The sequence below is a fragment of the Aythya marila genome, assembly GCF_965140915.1.
Source record: "Aythya marila genome assembly, chromosome: 2".
Classification (NCBI taxonomy): domain Eukaryota; kingdom Metazoa; phylum Chordata; class Aves; order Anseriformes; family Anatidae; genus Aythya; species Aythya marila.
In genome coordinates this window covers 1,359,319-1,376,445 of record NC_139043.1, presented here as the reverse complement: position 1 = coordinate 1,376,445, position 17,127 = coordinate 1,359,319, and the positions used below count along the sequence as shown (strand labels likewise).

The window sequence follows — 17,127 nt, the reverse complement described above, 5'->3', positions numbered from 1 at the left end:
ATAACAACGCCTATTTATCGCGAGGCCACGCCCCCTCTCTCTGCCTCCGCGGCGGCGTGGTGACGTCACGCGCCGCAGCGCTCCCGCAGCCATGGCGGCCGCGGGGGGAGGCCGGGGCCGGCGCCATCGTTCTCCATCCGCCTCCATCCGCCGCCATCCGCCGCCGGAGCCGCCTGTGATGGCCGCGGGAGGGGTGAGGGAGCCGCGCGGTGCCGGGATTCGCCCCGGATGGCTTTCGGTTATGGCGGCCGGGCCGGGATGCGGAGCTGCGGCCTGCTCCCCGCTGTGAGGCCTCGCTCCCCCCCTGTGAGGCCTCGCTCCCCCCCTGTGAGGCCTCGCCCTCCCTCATCCCCGCAAGCCGTCCAGCATGGCGGGGCCTGCCGTGGTCCCGGCCGTTCCTGCAGCGCTTGCCAGAGCAGCCGCGGGGTGGTTTGAGGCCTCCCCTTGTGCCCCCCTGGGGGAGGCTATAGAAATCCCAAACACAGGCCCGGCCCCTATAGGGCTGTGAGGGGCCTGAGGGGCTCCAGGCAGCTGGGGAGGGGGTCCCCGTTCCCACTGGGGTCTTCAGAGCCACTCCCTTCCCGTCCCTTCCCTCTCCTAACGCCCTGCTGCTTCTTTTTAGGGCCAAGCCTCCCCTCTGATGGCTAAGGAAGATGCCTGAAGCTGCACGGATCCAGCAGGTGAGTTAGCGGGGCCGCCCTGACGGCCCTTTAACCGGTGTCAGAGGGTTTGGAAGAGGCTTACTTTGAGTTTTTAACCGCCTCGTGGTGGTTTTGGGGCCGCCAAACGCGTCCCTGAAGGAAAACCACAACCGTGGGGCTGGTTAATGCCCCAGCAGGTAACAGGGAGGCTTTGTTGGTGCTGTAGGATTTGAGGCCCTGCACCCCATAAGGGTTCTCCTCACCCTGTTGGGTTTTTCCTCACGCTCTGCCTGCCCCTCGTGGTGGTGAGGCACCAAGCTGCGGTCCTCCAAGCACATCCCCTTGCCCCCACAGCACCTGCCAGGCTCCGGCGAGCCGCGGTCACCGCAAGCCTTCCAGCGTGGCGGGGCCTGCGGTGGCCCCGACCATTCCTGCAGCGCTTGCCAGAGCAACCCCGGGAGCTCCGGGGCCTCCCCCTGCACCCCTGGGGGAGGCCGTGGGGGTCTTGGACACACCCGGGTGGCGCTCACCCTGCCTGCGGTGCCTGCTGGGGCTTTTTTAACCGCTCTTGACTCTTTTTGCAGGGTTTAAATCCCGATTTTGGACCACGATGGGCTGCGGGGAGAGAGGAGCGGTGGCTCCAGCCCTGTGAGGCTCCTCCCGTGGCGGGGTCGCAGCCGTGAAGCCGCCCGCCGAGGTGTGAGCAGGGATCTGAGCCCCCCCGTGATGCTCTGCCTGGATCCCACAGAGGTGAGGTGAAGCCTTGGGGGGCCCCTCATTGGAAACTGGAGTCACCCTGGATAAAAAAAAAAAACATTTGACCGAGCTTGGTTTGTTTTTCTGATTAACAAAACTCTGTGTTTAATTCCAGGAGAAATTCCCCAGCCCGCGTTGGCACCCAGACACCTTGAGGAGCTGCCCGATGCCACGGGGTGCTCGCGTCCTGATCGCTGCCCTCTGGGAGGGATGGGGTTTGGGCCGGGATCCCCCGCCCCCAAAACAAAATCTGCCGCTCTCCGTAGGGCCTGGCGTCGAGTATGAGGAGGGGTGAGCGCTGTAGCGACGTTTTGGGGTAAAACCTCTCCTGTTTAGTGCTGTATCAGACCAATAAACACAATTTCCTCACGTTCCTGGTGTCTCTTTGTGGTCCTGGGGCCGCCTGTGCAGCTTTGCTGCGTTTCCTGGGATTTTGGGGAGCCAGCCTCATGAACGGGTGTTGAATTTGGGACATGGAACGGCCCCAAAACCCCACCCCACACCCTCCTGGTGCACCGGAGGCACCGACCAGCGCCCGTGGGCGTGGGGCCGGATGCGGGCAGGCACCGGAACGGGCGTAGTGGATGTAGTGCGCGCAGTGTGTGTAGTGCACACAGTGGATGTAGTGCATGCAGTGTGCGTAGTGCACGCAGTGGATGTAGTGCACGCAGTGTGTGTAGTGCGTGCAGTGGATGTAGTGCACGCAGCGTGTGTAGTGCGCACAGTGGATGTAGTGCATGCAGTGTGCGTAGTGCACGCAGTGGATGTAGTGCACGCAGTGTGTGTAGTGCGCGCAGTGGATGTAGTGCACGCAATGCGTGCAGCAGGTGCAGTGCATGCAGTGGATGCAGCAGCGCTACCTCCGGAGGGAAGTGACGCCGCGTGACCGCAGCTGGGGACACCGCGGTGGTCCCGATGGATAAAATCAGGGGGCTCACAGCCCTATGGCGCCCACCCCGCGCCCCCCACCCACCCAAACCCAGCGCCCACCCCTCTCTGTGAGGATGGGTGCTGCAGGGGGCGACCCGAGCACCCCAGGGCGTGGCGCTGAGCCCAAATCCCCACCCCGTGGCCCCCGCTGTCCCCATCCCACCCGTGGGAGGTGGGAGGTGACGGGGCCGGGCCACCCCCACCCCGAGTCCCGTGGGGCGCCTGCGCTGCAGGAAGCCGGGGCGGTGGCGGCGGCGGCGGTGGTGGCGGCAGCGGGGGGGGGAAGTCGGGCGGCGCCCCGCGTTGGGTGGGCGCAGCATGGCGGAGCAGGAGGGCCCCGAATTCGGCAAGGCCGACTTCGTCCTGCTGGACGAGGTCACCATGGAGCACTTCATGGAGAACCTGCGCCTGCGGTACGGGGTCGGGGATTTGGGGTGGGGATGACTGGATGGAGGAGGATGTGGGCAACGCCCCGCGATGCCGATCCCGTTAGGGCGGTGACGGGGGGCGCCGCCAGCACCGGGAGACCCCAAATCCCTTGCGGTGTGGGGAAAGCAGCCCCGGGGGGTGCAAATCCTGTCCGTCCTTATGCGTCTGTGCGTCCATCCCAACCGCGGTGCCCCCGTTTCCTGCCCACACCCCGCAGGAAGAGCCCGCGGTGCCCCGTGGCAGGGTCTCATCCTGCCCCGCCGCCCGCAGGTTCTCGAAGGGCCGCATCTACACCTACATCGGGGAGGTGGTGGTGGCGGTGAACCCGTACCGGCCCATGGGGCTTTACGGCCCCGCCGTGGTGGAGCAGTACCGGGGCCGCGAGCTCTACGAGCGCCCGCCGCACCTCTTCGCCTTGGCCGACGCCGCCTACAAAGCCATGAAACGCCGCGCCAAGGACACCTGCATCGTCATTTCGGGTAAAAAGGGGGCACCCCAAAGGGGGGGGGTCGGGAACCCGTAATCGCCTGCCCTCGCCCACCTCCTGCCTCTCTTTCAGGTGAGAGCGGGGCGGGGAAGACGGAGGCCAGCAAGTACATCATGCAGTACATCGCCGCCATCACCAACCCCACCCAGCGCGCCGAGGTGGAGAGGTGGGTCCGGCACCACGTCTCCGTGCAGAGTGGGGTGGTCCCGGGGGGCTCGGTGCCCCTAAGAGGGGTGTTAGGGGGGGTTTTGGGGTCAGCGGGCCGTGTCCTCGCTCCGCGCAGGGTGAAGAACGTGCTGCTCAAGTCCAACTGCGTCCTGGAGGCTTTCGGCAACGCCAAGACCAACCGCAACGACAACTCCAGCCGCTTCGGCAAGTACATGGACATCAACTTCGACTTCAAGGGGGACCCCACAGGCGGCCATATCCATAACTACCTCCTGGAGAAGGTGTGTGGGGCGCGGGGAGTGGGGTGTGGGTATGGGGGCGTGGTGCTGGGCCCCCGGCACCCACCCGCTGCTGCCTCTTCCAGTCCCGGATCCTCCAGCAGCAGCCGGGAGAGAGGAACTTCCACTCCTTCTACCAGGTGTGGGGTGGGGTGGGATGGGATTGATGGGATGGGATCAATGGGATGGGTATAGGATGAGATGGGATTGATGGGATGGGATCAATGGGATAGGATGAGATGGGATGGGGATGGAATGGGATGGGGTAGATGGGATGGGATGGGATGGGATTGATGGGATAGGATGAGATGGGATGGGATTGATAGGATGAGATGGGATGGGATCAATGGGATTGATGGGATAGGATGAGATGGGATGGGATCAATGGGATGGGATGGGACGGGATTAATGGGATGGGATGGGATGGATGGGATGGGATTGATGGGATAGGATGAGATGGGATGGGATTGATGGGATGGGATCGATGGGATAGGATGAGATGGGATGGGATCAGTGGGATGGGATGGGACAGGATTGATGGGATTGATAGGATGGGATGGGATCAATGGGATAGGATGAGATGGGATCAATGGGATGGGGATGGGATGGGGTAGATGGGATGGGATGGGATGGGATTCATGGGATGGGATCCATGGGATCCATGGGATGTTACAGGATGTCTGGGATAGGATGGATCAGACATAATATAAAGGATGGGATGAGACAGGTGGGATGAGAGGGGATGGGGCGGATGGAATCTATGGGATGGGACGTAATGGATGGGATGGGATGGATAGGAACAGGATGGAAGAGGTGGGATGGGACAGGATGGGTGGGATGGGGATGGGATAGGATGGATAAAATGGGGCAGGCGGGATGAGAGGGGATGGATGGGGTGGGAATGGGATGAAGGGAATCTGTGGGATGGGACGTGATGGATGAGAAGGGATGGATGGGTCAGATTGGATGGGGTGGGATGGGATAGAATGGGATGGGACAGTTGGGATGGATGGGATGAGATGGATGGGGTGGAACAGATGGGATGGGATGGATATAATCTATGGGATGGGATGAGGATGGATGGGATGAGATGGGGTAGAATGGGTGGGATCTATGGGATGAATGGGATGGGATGGGACAGATGGGATGGGACGGGGATGGGATGGATAGGATCTATGGGATGGATGGGATGGGGAATTACAGGACAGGATGTGACACGGTAGGGGCGAGACTGGGACAGGTCAGGGGACACCAGGCCAGGTGGGACGGGGACAGGGGTCCTGGTGCCCCCCAGGACAGGGTGCTGACACCCCCCCTGCCCCATAGCTGCTGCTGGGAGCCCCTGATGATCTGCTGGCCTCGCTGCACCTCTGCCGGGACCCCAGCGCCTACCGCTACACCCGGGAGGGCGCCCAGAGCAGCGTGAGTGGGCTGGGGTCAGCGGGGGGTGGGCGGGGGTCCCGGGGGTCCCGTTCCTCACCCGCATCCCCCCCAGGCTGGCAGCAACGACGCGGACGGCTTCCGGGCGGTGGAGGAGGCGATGACCATCATCGGCTTCTCCCCGGAGGAGGTGGGCGCCGTGCACCGCATCCTGGCGGCCATCCTGCACCTGGTGAGTGCACCAGTATGGTCCCACGTGCACCAGTATGGTCCCACGTACACCAGTATGGTCCCACGTGCACCAGTATGGTCCCCCACACACCAGTATTGTCCTATGTGCACCAGTACGGTCCCACATGCACCAGTATGGTCCCACGTGCACCAGTATGGTCCCATGTGCACCAGTATGGTCCTACATGCACCGGTATGGTCCCAGATGCACCAGTATAGTCCCATGCACACCAGTATGGTCCCACGTGCACCAGTATGGTCCCATATGCGCCACTATGATCCTGTGCACACCAGTCTGGTCCCACGTGCACCAGTATGGTCCCACTCGCACCAGTATGGTCCTGTGCACACCAATATGGTCCCACATGCACCAGTATGGTCCTGTGTAGACCAGCATGGTCCCATGTGCACTAGTATGGTCCCATACATGCCACTATGATCCTGTGCACACCAGTATGGTCCCAGATGCACCAGTATGGTCCCATGTGCACTATTATGGTCCCGTGCACACCAGTATGGTCCCACATGCACTAGTATGGTCCCCCCCACACCAGTATAGTCCCACGTGCACCAGTATGGTCCCCCACACACCAGTATAGTCCCACGTGCACCAGTATGGTCCCTGATACACCAGTATAGTCCCGTGCACACCAGTATGGTCCCACGTGCACCACTATGATCCTGTGCACACCAGTCTGGTCCCACACGCACCAGTATGGTCCTGTCACACCAGTACGGTCCCAGACACACCAGTATAGTCCCAGACACACCAGTATAGTCCTGTGCACACCAGTATGACCCCCCACACACCACTACGATCCTGTGCACACCAGTATGACCCCACACCCACCCGTACGGCCCCGTGCCCACCAACACAACCCCACGCCGCCCAGCCCGGCCCAGCCCCACCATCACAGCCCCAGTTCCACCCAGTACAGCCCAGTATCCGCAGGGCAATGTGCGCTTCGTGGCGGAGGGCGAGGAGGCGGCGCTGGAGGCCCCGGAGCAGCTGCAGGCGCTGGCCCAGCTGACGGCCACGGCCCCCGAGCAGCTCCGCAAGGCGCTGCTGGCCCGCACGGTGGCCACGGGCGGCGGGGAGCTGATCGAGAAGGGCCACAGCCCCACCGAGGCCGCCTACGGCAGGGACGCCTGCGCCAAGGTGAGGTGGGAAACGCGGAAAAAAAACACCACCGGGTGTTTTTTGGGGTCTCCGGGGTGCACACCGAGACCCCGAAATCCGTCCCCAGGCCGTCTACGAGCGGCTCTTCAGCTGGATCGTGGGGCGCATCAACGCCGGCATCGCGGCGCGGGGCTACGACGCGCGGCTGCACGGCAAGGGCACGGTGATCGGCGTCCTCGATATCTATGGGTTTGAGATCTTCGACACCAACAGGTGACGTGGTCCCCGTGGAAGGGGGGGTGGGGGGACAGGGACGCGGGGGAGAGGTGGGATGGGGATGGGGGAGAACCTTGGAGGGGTTGTGGGGGAGTGGGGATGGGATGGGAGGGATGAGGAGGGGACAGATGGGGAGGACGTGGGGATGGGGAGGACCAGGAGGGGACAGGGGACATTTGGGGTGACAAATGGAAGGGATTGGGGATGGGGAGGACAAGGAGGGGACAGGGGACACCTGGGGGGAACTGGGGATGGGATTGGGGATGGGGAGGACCAGGAGGGGACAGGAGACACCTCGGGGGGACACGTGGATGGGATTGGGGATGAGGAAGACAAGGAGGGGACAGGGGACATCTGGGGGGGACTGGGGATGGGATTGGGGATGGGGAGGACAAGGAGGGGACAGGGGACACCTGGGAAGGACAAATGGAAGGGATTGGGGATGGGGAGGACCAGGAAGGGACAGGGGACATCTGGGGGGGACAAATGGAAGGGATTGGGGATGGGGAGGACCAGGAGGGGACAGGGGACATCTGGGGGGGACTGGGGATGGGATTGGGGATGGGGAGGACCAGGAGGGGACAGGGGACACCTGGGAAGGACAAATGGAAGGGATTGGGGATGGGGAGGACCAGGAAGGGACAGGGGACATCTGGGGGGGACAAATGGAAGGGATTGGGGATGGGGAGGACCAGGAGGGGACAAGGGACACCTGGGAGGGACTGGGGATGGGATTGGAGATGGGAAGGGGACGTGGAAGGGATGGGACCCAGGAGGGGCGCGTGGAGGGGATGGGGTTCAAGAGGGACACCTGGAGGGGATGTCACCTAGCAGGGACACCCGGAGGGACAGCAGCAGGGCCGTGAGCTCGGGGGGCCGGGTGGCCGTGGCCGTCCTGACTCCCCCCCCGGGCTCAGCTTCGAGCAGTTCTGCATCAACTACTGCAACGAGAAGCTGCAGCAGCTCTTCATCGAGCTCATCCTGCGGCAGGAGCAGGCCGAGTACCAGCGCGAGGGCATCGCCTGGCAGAAGGTGAGCGCGCACGGGGCCGGCATCACCCGGCGGGGGGGGGAGATTTTTTGGGGTGCTGGGAGACGGGAGGTGATTTTTGGGGACGCCTTGCCTTCCTCCTTAGATCGAGTACTTCAGCAACGAGCCCATCGTGGAGCTGGTGGAGCAGCCCCACCGTGGCATCCTGGCGCTGCTGGATGAGGCGTGCTTGGCCGTGGGGACGGTCACCGACGCGCTCTTCCTGGCCTCCATGGACACCCGCCTGGGTCGCCACCCCCACTACAGCAGCCGCAAGGTGCTTTTGGGGCTGGGGGGAGCAAAAGGGGGGGCCCGTGGGCTGGGGTTGACACCCTCTTTGCCCCCCCAGCTCTGCCCCACGGACAAGACCATGGAGTTCAACCGCGACTTCCGCATCAAGCACTACGCCGGAGATGTCACGTATGGGGGCTGGGGGGCACCACGAAGAAACCCTGGGGGGGTCTTGGGGCCACAGAGGACTTTGAGAGGGCATGGGGGAACATTTGGGGTCATGGTGGGGCTGTGGGGGCTCTTGGGGTGTCCGTGGTTGGCCATGGAGAACCACAGCGGGCCATGGGGTGCTTTGTGGGGTTTTGGTGTCATATGGGGACTTGGGGGTGTGGGTGGCCACTGGGGACTGTGGGCATCCATGGTGGACTGTGGGGAACTACCAAAAACCCATGTGGGGGTCTTGGGGCCACAGAGGACTTTGAGAGGCCATGGGGGAACATTTGGGGTCATGGCAGGGCTGTGGGGGCTCTTGTGGGGTGTCCATGGTCCATTATCCCTGCCCCCCCAGCACGGTGTCCCCGTCCCGCAGGTACTCGGTGGAGGGCTTCCTGGACAAGAACAAGGACACGCTCTTCCAGGACTTCAAGCGGCTGCTCTACAACAGGTTGGGGACAGCGAGGGGCTGGGGACACAGCCAGGGGACGCTGCCACGGGGCGGGAGGTGGCAGAGGAGCCCGGTGTCACCAGCCCCACGCCGCCACCGTCCCCAGCGCCGACCCCGTGCTGCGTGCCATGTGGCCCGACGGCGAGCAGAGCATCACCGAGGTCACCAAGCGCCCGCTGACGGCCGCCACCCTCTTCAAGAACTCCATCGTGGCCCTGGTGGAGAACCTGGCCTCCAAGGTACCAGCTGGCCACGTCCCTACGTGTCCCCAAGCCAGCCTGGTGCGACCCCAAATCGGCTAAAAGTGTCCCCAAGCCACTGGGACGCGCTCCCGAGGCGTGTCCCCAAGCCGGGTGGGCTCCCTAAATCCTTAAATCCAGCTGTGCGTGTCCCCGAGGCGCATCCCTATATGGCCAAGGTGTCCCCGTGCAGCCAGACACGACCCCAAACTGGCCCTGAGCCACGTGGGATTGTCCCCGAGCCACGTGGGGTTGTCCCCAAGCCACCAAACTCTCCTGTCCCCACGCCAGCCCCAAGGTTTGGGGCCACGCGGGCGCGGGGAGCGCGCCAAGCTGTGCGGGGACAGGGGAACGGGGCCACCCCCTGTTCCCCTATAACCAGCCCCTCCTTAGGAGCCCTACTACGTGCGCTGCATCAAGCCCAACGACCAGAAGTCGCCCACGCTCTTCGACGAGGAGCGCTGCCGCCACCAGGTCGCCTACCTGGGGCTGCTGGAGAACGTGCGGGTGCGCCGCGCCGGCTTCGCCTACCGCCAGCCCTACGACCGCTTCCTGCTGCGGTACGGCCCCGACGACCCACAACAGGGGGTCCTCAGCAGCCCTCGTGCCTCATCCCACTCACCCGACCCCTTTTACACCCCCCCAAGGTACAAGATGACGTGCGAGTACACGTGGCCCAACCACCTGATGGCCACCGACCGCGAGGCGGCGCAAGCCCTGCTGGAGCAGCACGGCTTCCAGGACGACGTGGCTTATGGGCACAGCAAGGTCTTCATCCGCACGCCCCGCACCCTCTTCTGCCTCGAGCAGGAGCGGGCGCAGCTCATCCCCATCATCGTGCTGCTGCTGCAGAAGGTGGGGTGGCGTTGGGGTGACATTGGGGTGACATCGGGGTGACACGGGGCAGGACTAGGGGTTGGTGCAAGGAGTGGGTTTTTTGGACCCTCAGGCTGATGGGGCCGGCTCCGGGCTCCCCCAAACACTCCTGGGGGGGCTCAGGGGACGCATCCAGCCCCGCAGCACATTTTGGGGCAGGGGCAGCACTTTGGGGACCGCCCCCGCTGAGCCTCACCGTGCAGGGCTCAGAGCCTGGCACCGTGCTCCTGGCACCCCCACCTCACATCCACAGACGGGGACGACGACGGGGAGGGTCCCCACCGCTGCCACACACCCCGGAGGCGGTGACACCACCGCCTAGGTCCCCGAATCCCCCCTGAGGGTGGCATTTTGGTGGGGACAAAGCGCCGGCTGCTCTCTTCCAGGCGTGGCGCGGCGCCCTGGCCCGCCGGCGGTGCCGCTACCTGCGCGCCGCCTACACCATCATGAGCTACTACAAGAGGCACAAGGTGAAGGCGTACCTGCGGGAGCTGCTGCGGCGCTTCCAGGGGGTCCGTGCCATGCCCGATTTCGGCAAGAGCCTGGCCTGGCCCGTGCCGCCGGCCGTGCTGGAGCGCTTCCAGGAGAACAGCCAGCAGCTCTTCCGCAGGTGCCAGCAACGCGCGGGGGTGCGTGGCGAGCGGGGGCCGCGCCGGGGATGCGGCGGTCGTGGTGTTTGAGCGCCCCGTGCGCCCCCCACCCCGCAGGTGGAGAGCGAGGCAGATCGTCAAGAACATCCCCCCCTCGGACATGGCGCAGATCCGGGCCAAGGTGGCCGCTATGGAGGTGCTGCAGGGGCTGCGGAAGGATTGGGGGTGCCAGCGGGGCTGGGCGCGGGACTACCTGTCCTCGGTAAGGGCACGGCGTGGATGGCGGGACCCCAAAATCCCACCCCAACCCGCTGCGCACCCCCTTCCCGACCACCCTACACCACCTTCCCCGCAGGCCAGCGAGAACCCCGGGCTGGCGCTGCCCTTCGCCCGCCGCGTGCAGGCTCTGCGGGACAAGGTGCACTTCGGCTCCGTCCTCTTCTCCGGACACGTCCGTAAGGTGAGGGGCTCTGCGGGGCCGGCGTGTCCCCGTCGGTGTCCCCCTTTGTCACCTCCCCCCCCCCTTTCATTCGTCCCTGCCCCGCAGATCAACCGCTTCAACAAGAGCCGCGACCGTGCCATCCTCATCACCGACCAGCACCTCTACAAGCTGGAGCCCCGGCAGCAGTACCGGGTGATGCGGACGCTGCCCCTCAGCACCGTGAGTGTCCCCAGCACCGGGTGGCACCGGGGTGGCCGTCCTGGCTGTCCCTGTCCCCTCCGATGTCCCCGTGTCCCACCCACGTGGGTAGATCTCCGGGATGGGGGCGGCACGCCGTCCCCGTCGCGGTGCCGTGGCACCACCGTGGTGTCGTGACACCCTCGTGGTGTCGTGACACTATCGTGACACCCCACAGGTGACAGGGCTGAGCGTGACGAGCTGCCAGGCGCAGCTGGTGGTCTTCCACACGCAGAGCCACGACGACCTGGCCGTCTGCCTGCACAAGACGCAGCCGCCGGGGGACAACCGGGTGGGCGAGCTGGTGGGCGTCCTGCTGGAGCACTGCCGAGCGTGAGTAGGGCCGGGGACAGCCTTCTGGGGTGGGGGGCAACCCCCCTAAAACGCCCCCGTGGCCGAGAGCTGAGGCCGTGCCCTTTTGCAGGACCAAGAGGGAGCTGCAGGTCCGCGTCTCCGACTGCATCCAGCTGAGCCTGCGCGGGCGCAAGAGGCTGCTGACCGTGGAGAAGAAGCCGGGCCTGGCCAGCCCCGATTTCCGCAAGAGCCGCGACGGTTTCGTCCTCTACTGGCCCGAAAGATGAGGGGGTGGCCGCCCTGAGTGTCCCCCCTCACCCTCAAGCACTGCCACCGGCGCCGCGGTGGCCCCCCTGCGTGGGGTCGGGGGGACAGCAGCGTCCTCGTCCCTGCCCCGTGCTCCGTCCTGCTGGCACGTGCCCAGGAGCCTCCCCCGGCCCCGTGCGCCCCCCGTCCTGTGTCCCCCCCCCTTCCCCTGGGCCATGCCAAAGCCTCTGAGTGCACTGGGAATAAAGAGAGCTGGCTGGGAGCGTGGGTGTGAGCGTGTCTGGGACATCCCAGCCTTCTTTTCACGGTGCAGCCCCAAATCGGGGGGCGCTGGAGCCCGTGGGGACCCCTGTGAGCCAGGTCCCGATGTCCCTGACTCTTGGGGTCCTTGTGCCCCTGTGTCCTGCTGCCTCTGGGTCCCCACATCCGTGTGTGTGCTGGGTACTGGGGTCAGTGCGTTGTGTGCCGGGTGTTTTCTGAGGGTTGGGGGGTTGTTGTGTCACTGCACAACCGCTTCTTGCACCACCGGGGCCATGCTGGATTGCTTCTTCCTGGTACCCTGTTGCTTAATAAGGTGGTAAGTGGGTGATTTTCGCCCTAACCGTGCTGCAGGGCTGCTGTGAAAACAACAGCACGAAGCTTGGGGCTGCTCAGTTGGTTTGGCTTCGTCTCCAGCTCGACGCCAGGGACGTGCCTGGGGCGTTTCGGGGACGGTTGTGGATTTGGGGACGCGCAGGGACAGAGCAGGGCAATTCCTCCCAGGAAACATCCTCGTCCCCTGCATCGGTGCCTTTCTGCTGGCACAAATCCTGCCGAGTCCTTCCCTGCAAAGCAAAGTGGCCGCGGTGCCAGCAGCCCCCAGCACGGGGGTCCAGAGGGCGGCTGCTTTTTTTGGGACCCTTCCTTGAGTCCCCGCGGGAGGTGCTGGCACTGCCTGCGCCCTGCGTGCCATCCCGCTGACACGAGGGCCCTGCTTTGGGCTGCTTCCCTCACCGCTTTCGCTTCCTGGAGGTTGCGAGCAGCAAGCACAGGACGTGCAGGAAGGTACGGGCGGGAGGCCAGGGGCTGCGAGGCTCCGTGCCGGCGGGGAGGGCTCCGAGGGGGCCTGGGGACCTGGCGCAGGGTGGTGGGAAGTGGCTCTTCCCGCTGTCCCCTCCTCTCTCTTTCCCTTCTCCCCACTCCTCGCTCCCCATGCTCGGCGTGGGCACAGCCCCAGCCCGGGGGAGCCCCTGGGCACCGTGCTCAGCCCCACGCGGGGCCGTGGCTGCACGAGTGTCACCGCCCCGAGGGTCCCTGCCACCACCTGAGGGTCCCTGCCACCACGCTGCCTTCCCCCCCCCCACGATCCTGTGCACGCTGAGGCTGCCTCGCTGCTCTGTTTCCCCGCAGCACCTTGCAGCTCCAGCTTTTATTTTCATTTTCGGTTCCTCGCTGCTGTCCGTGCACCCAGCTGCAGCCCCCGAGCCCTTCGCACAGCAGGGGCACACAGAGGCTTCGAAACCATCCCCGCTTTTCGTGAAAATCCCTTCTGGGTGTCTGCTTTTGTCTCCGCAGCGTGACCGTGGCCGTCCGGCGCCTCCACGTGCTGCCCGGGGTCGGCGGGGGCTTGGAGATGAGGCTGATCCTGGCCGGGAAGGCTGGTGGGGGGAAAAGCGCCACGGGGAACACCCTCCTCGGGGAATGCGTCTTTGAGTCCAAGCTGTCCACCCAGCCAGTGACCGTGAGCTGTGCGAGTGCACAGGGGCACTGGGATGGCGAGGACTTCACGGTGGTTGACACGGCCGACATTTTCAACCCCAAAGGTGACAGCAGTGAGGTGCACCAAGAAATTATCCAGTGCATCAGGCTGTCCTCCCCAGGCCCCCACGCGCTGCTGCTGGTGACCCAGCTGGGCCGATTCACCCAGGAGGACAAGGAGGCTGCAGAGAGACTGCAGGACATCTTTGGAGCTGATGTTTTCAGGCACACGATCGTCATATTTACCCGTGCGGAAGAGCTGGGGGAGAGATCTCTGCATGACTATGTGTCCTGTACTGACAACAAAGCTCTCCGCGAGCTGATCAAGAGGTGTGGGAACAGGTACTGCGGCTTCAACAACTGGGCAACTGGAGCCAAACGGGACCACCAGGTCATGGAGCTGATGGGGATGGTCCGCTGCATGGTGCGGGTGAATGGGGACTGGTACTACAGCAATGAGATGTACCTGGAGCCCAATTTAACAGAAGAGCAGGTGGAGTATCACATGGAGAGGTACAGAGCAGGCAGGGTGAAGAAGGAGCAGTCCAGCTGCAGGACAGGTGTGGTTTGTGGGCTGATTGTCCTCACCGTGGTGATTTCCCTGGGTTACTATATCACGCGGGTGCGAGGAGTGCCAGCACCACAGAACCGCTGAAGGCCTGGGGCTGGAGGCACCTCTGGACACCGCTCCAGCTGCCCAGGACCGTGTCCACTGGGTGTTGGACATCTCCAGGGATGGAGACCCCAGCACCGCTCTGGGCAGCCTGTGCCAGCGCTCAGACACCCGCACAGCAAAAAAAGACTTTCCTGATGTCTCAGCGGGTGTCCTTGTGCCTCCAGCGGTGCCCATGCTCTTGTGTCCTGGCTCTGGGCACCCCACCAGGCATTCACACACAGACAGGATCCCCAAGTCCTGGTGCAATGGAACCAACTCTCCCTTGGAAATGAAGAGGAATTGTCTATTTTTATTGAGCTTCCCTTTATCAGGTATCATTTACGTAGCACAGGACAAAAATTGTGGTTAACTTCTAACCCAGGCTCCCTTTGATCAGGGACAGAATGCTCCTTCTGGGAGAAACGAAGGAAAGTTGCCAATAGCAAGTAGCCTGAGGTTGTACTTAGGTGACATGTGGCCATCGATGGATCAAAGGGGTTAGGGTGCTTCATCGGGGAACACCACCAAGGACCCCCAAAAAAAGGAAGGCATGCGCAGACGGGCCCTAAAAGGAGCCATTAAGAATGATGCCACATGAGCACAAAACTCAGGTAGATTAGAATGAATTTGTATTAGATCGCTGAATAGTCATTAATTTAATGTCTCCATGGAGCCAGGAAGTCGACATTGGCTGTGCTTGATCTGTGGAAACTGCACCGAGCTCTGAGGCCTGAATAAAAGCAATATCTCTCCTGAGTGCGTGCGAATTGGCTTCTTGCACACCGGGTAAAGGAGCCACTTTTTCGGACAACAGCAGCGCCTCATTGTCCTTGGCTGAGCAATCGACAGGGTGCCCACGTCCACCTGCACATGGAGTGCTCTGAGGCATTATTGGTGTCAAAAAAGGCCAGGAATGTCAACAATTGGTCTCTCATGGAAGACCTGTTGGCTTTTTTGTAGCTCTGGGTTACTGAGCTTGGTAATGGCATAGATATGTGGGAAACAAAGCTGTGTTTTTGCAACAGAAGGTGGTTTTGCAGTGGAAAATTCCACTAACCTTGCGTATTCAAAAGTGATTGTGCAGGCATGGCAGTGGGGAGTATGTTAAGCAGATAAAGGGAAGGTCCCACTGTCCCAGAATAAGGAGGATAGCTCAGAAAAACAGGATGAGCAGCATGAAAGCAGTAAAAACAAAAATCACAAGCCCTCTAGTCACAAAAGAAGAATGGGAGAAAAAAAAAAAAAAAAGAGAGAGAGTAATTAATGGTTGGTCAAATTAAATTGTACCTATATGGTATAGAAGTGTGTAGGTATATAAGGTATAGGTCTATAAGGTATAAGTATAGTATATAAGGTATAAGTATAGGTATATAAGGTATAGCTAGTGAGGAAATGAGAGAAATCAGGTGTCAGGTAATAGGGGATATAGGGTTATGATAAACTTTTACTGTGCGCTCCTGCTTGCATTGCAATCGTGAATAAAATAGCTTCACAAAAGACCCTGTATGAAAAAAAATATTGAGATTTTTCTCACACAATGGCCAGTCAGAAGGAAGATCTGAGCAGAGACAGAGAAATTTCAGGGTTGATGTGCCCATCTTCCTGAGGAGCCCCCGGGAATGGCTGCCCTGCTCTGAGCTTGGAGCACGTCTCCGGGTTGGGGACAACCCTGTCCCAGGTCTGAAGCAAACCCAAAGCTCGGAAAGAGAGCTCCAAGGAGCCTAAATTAGTGTCCTGACATCTTTGGAATGATCAGGGAGATGTGGTGGGACAAATCCCATGGCTGGTGTGCTGCGATGAGGCTGGGGAGATGAGGAGGGGAGGTTGCCCTTCATGAGGGAGAGCAGCTGGAGGGCATGGGGCTCTGCCTGGGGGAGGATGAGGAGCCCACTGAGACTTTAAGATTAAGATTTAATCAGACCACTGATTAAAGGCAGAACAGGAAAAGGTGACACTAGGGTGTGCATCTGCTACAGGAAGAGCGAGCAGATGTGGCCCTCTACCGACAAAAAGAGCAGCCTCCTGCTCACAGACCCTGCTCATGGGGGGCTTCAGCCCTGTAAGAGGGGATAGCACAGCAGGACACAATCCAGGAGGATCCTGGAGCGCATCTGTGATTTTTTTTTTATCCTTTTTTTTACCTTTTTTTTTTTTAATTATTATTATTATTCTCCAAGTAATAGAGCAGCCAACAAGGAAAGATGCTCTGATGGACCTCATGCTCACCAGCAACGTGGACTTGCTGGGAATGGGAAGGTCAAAGGCAGCCTTGGCTGCAGGGAGCGTGAGATGGTGGAGTTCAGGATCCTAAAGGCAGGGAGGAGGGTGAAAAGCAAACACATAACCAACCCTGGGCTTCAGGAGAGCAGAATTTGGCCTCTTCATGGATCTGCTTGGAAGAACCCAATCCTGTGGGATAAGGCCCTGCAGAGAAAAGGGCCCAAGAAAGCTGGTTAATATTTGAGGATCGAATATTTGAGGTTTTGGTAGCGGGGCTGCAGGGGGAGGGCTCTGTGAGCAGAGCCCAGAAGGGGGACCCATGCTGGAGCAGTGTGCTCCTGAAGGATGGAGCCCATGGTACGGACCCATATCGCAGCAGCTCTTGAGGAGCTGCAGTCTGAATCACACTCAAAATGTAAATAATATGTGACATATGTGACTTTTTTTTTTTTTTTTCTGGAAACACCACTAATACCTGACCAGCACTGGAATAACCAAAATGAGTCTGGGAGAAGAGTCTCGGCTGAGAAAACTGGGGGTGTTTAGTCTGGAGAAGAAGAGGCTCAGGGGAGACCTCATTGATCTATCCAACTACCTGAAAGGAAGGTGTGGGGAGCTGGGGATCAGCCTCTTCTCACAGGTAACTAGTGATAGGACTAGAGGGAAACCTAAACTAGAGGTTCAGGTGGGAAATGAGGAGACATTTCTGCTCAGAAAGAGCAGTCAGGCATCAGGACTGGTTGCCCAGGGAGGTGGTGGCATCACCGTCCCTGGGGGTGTTCAAGGAGAGGTTGGACGTGGTGCTTGGGGACGTGGTGTGGCGGTGACATTGGTGGTAGGGGGTATTGGACCAGGTGAGCTTGGAGGTCTTGTAAAACCTTAATGATTCTGTGATTCTACATGACTTACTGGTTGAGCACTAAACAGAAGATGCCTTTTTTTGCACCATT

At 61.6% G+C, this 17,127-nt stretch overlaps 2 protein-coding genes and 1 long non-coding RNA gene across 3 annotated transcripts; all 3 read left to right on the top strand.

The window, feature by feature from the left end:
* The first annotated feature begins 78 nt into the window (after positions 1-78).
* LOC309874156 lies at positions 79-1,766 on the top strand. Its single transcript, XR_014316786.1, has 4 exons — positions 79-193; positions 623-680; positions 1,226-1,391; positions 1,513-1,766. It is a non-coding gene; the product is annotated as an uncharacterized lncRNA (long non-coding RNA).
* Positions 1,767-2,618: 852 nt separating this feature from the next.
* MYO1G (myosin IG) lies at positions 2,619-11,821 on the top strand. Its single transcript, XM_082752092.1, has 22 exons — positions 2,619-2,740; positions 3,027-3,235; positions 3,316-3,409; positions 3,527-3,692; positions 3,776-3,829; positions 5,016-5,111; positions 5,185-5,301; positions 6,253-6,459; positions 6,548-6,693; positions 7,614-7,728; positions 7,832-8,002; positions 8,075-8,145; positions 8,546-8,620; positions 8,727-8,859; positions 9,253-9,419; positions 9,507-9,714; positions 10,122-10,345; positions 10,443-10,587; positions 10,681-10,785; positions 10,873-10,986; positions 11,183-11,337; positions 11,429-11,821. The coding sequence occupies exons 1-22, from the start codon at positions 2,646-2,648 to the stop codon at positions 11,583-11,585; spliced, it is 3,024 nt and encodes a 1,007-aa protein (XP_082608218.1). The 5' UTR covers positions 2,619-2,645; the 3' UTR covers positions 11,586-11,821.
* A 930-nt stretch (positions 11,822-12,751) lies between these two features.
* Positions 12,752-15,349, top strand: LOC309874351 (GTPase IMAP family member 1-like). Its single transcript, XM_082752425.1, has one exon. The coding sequence runs from the start codon at positions 13,178-13,180 to the stop codon at positions 13,955-13,957; it is 780 nt and encodes a 259-aa protein (XP_082608551.1). The 5' UTR covers positions 12,752-13,177; the 3' UTR covers positions 13,958-15,349.
* Positions 15,350-17,127: the final 1,778 nt, after the last annotated feature.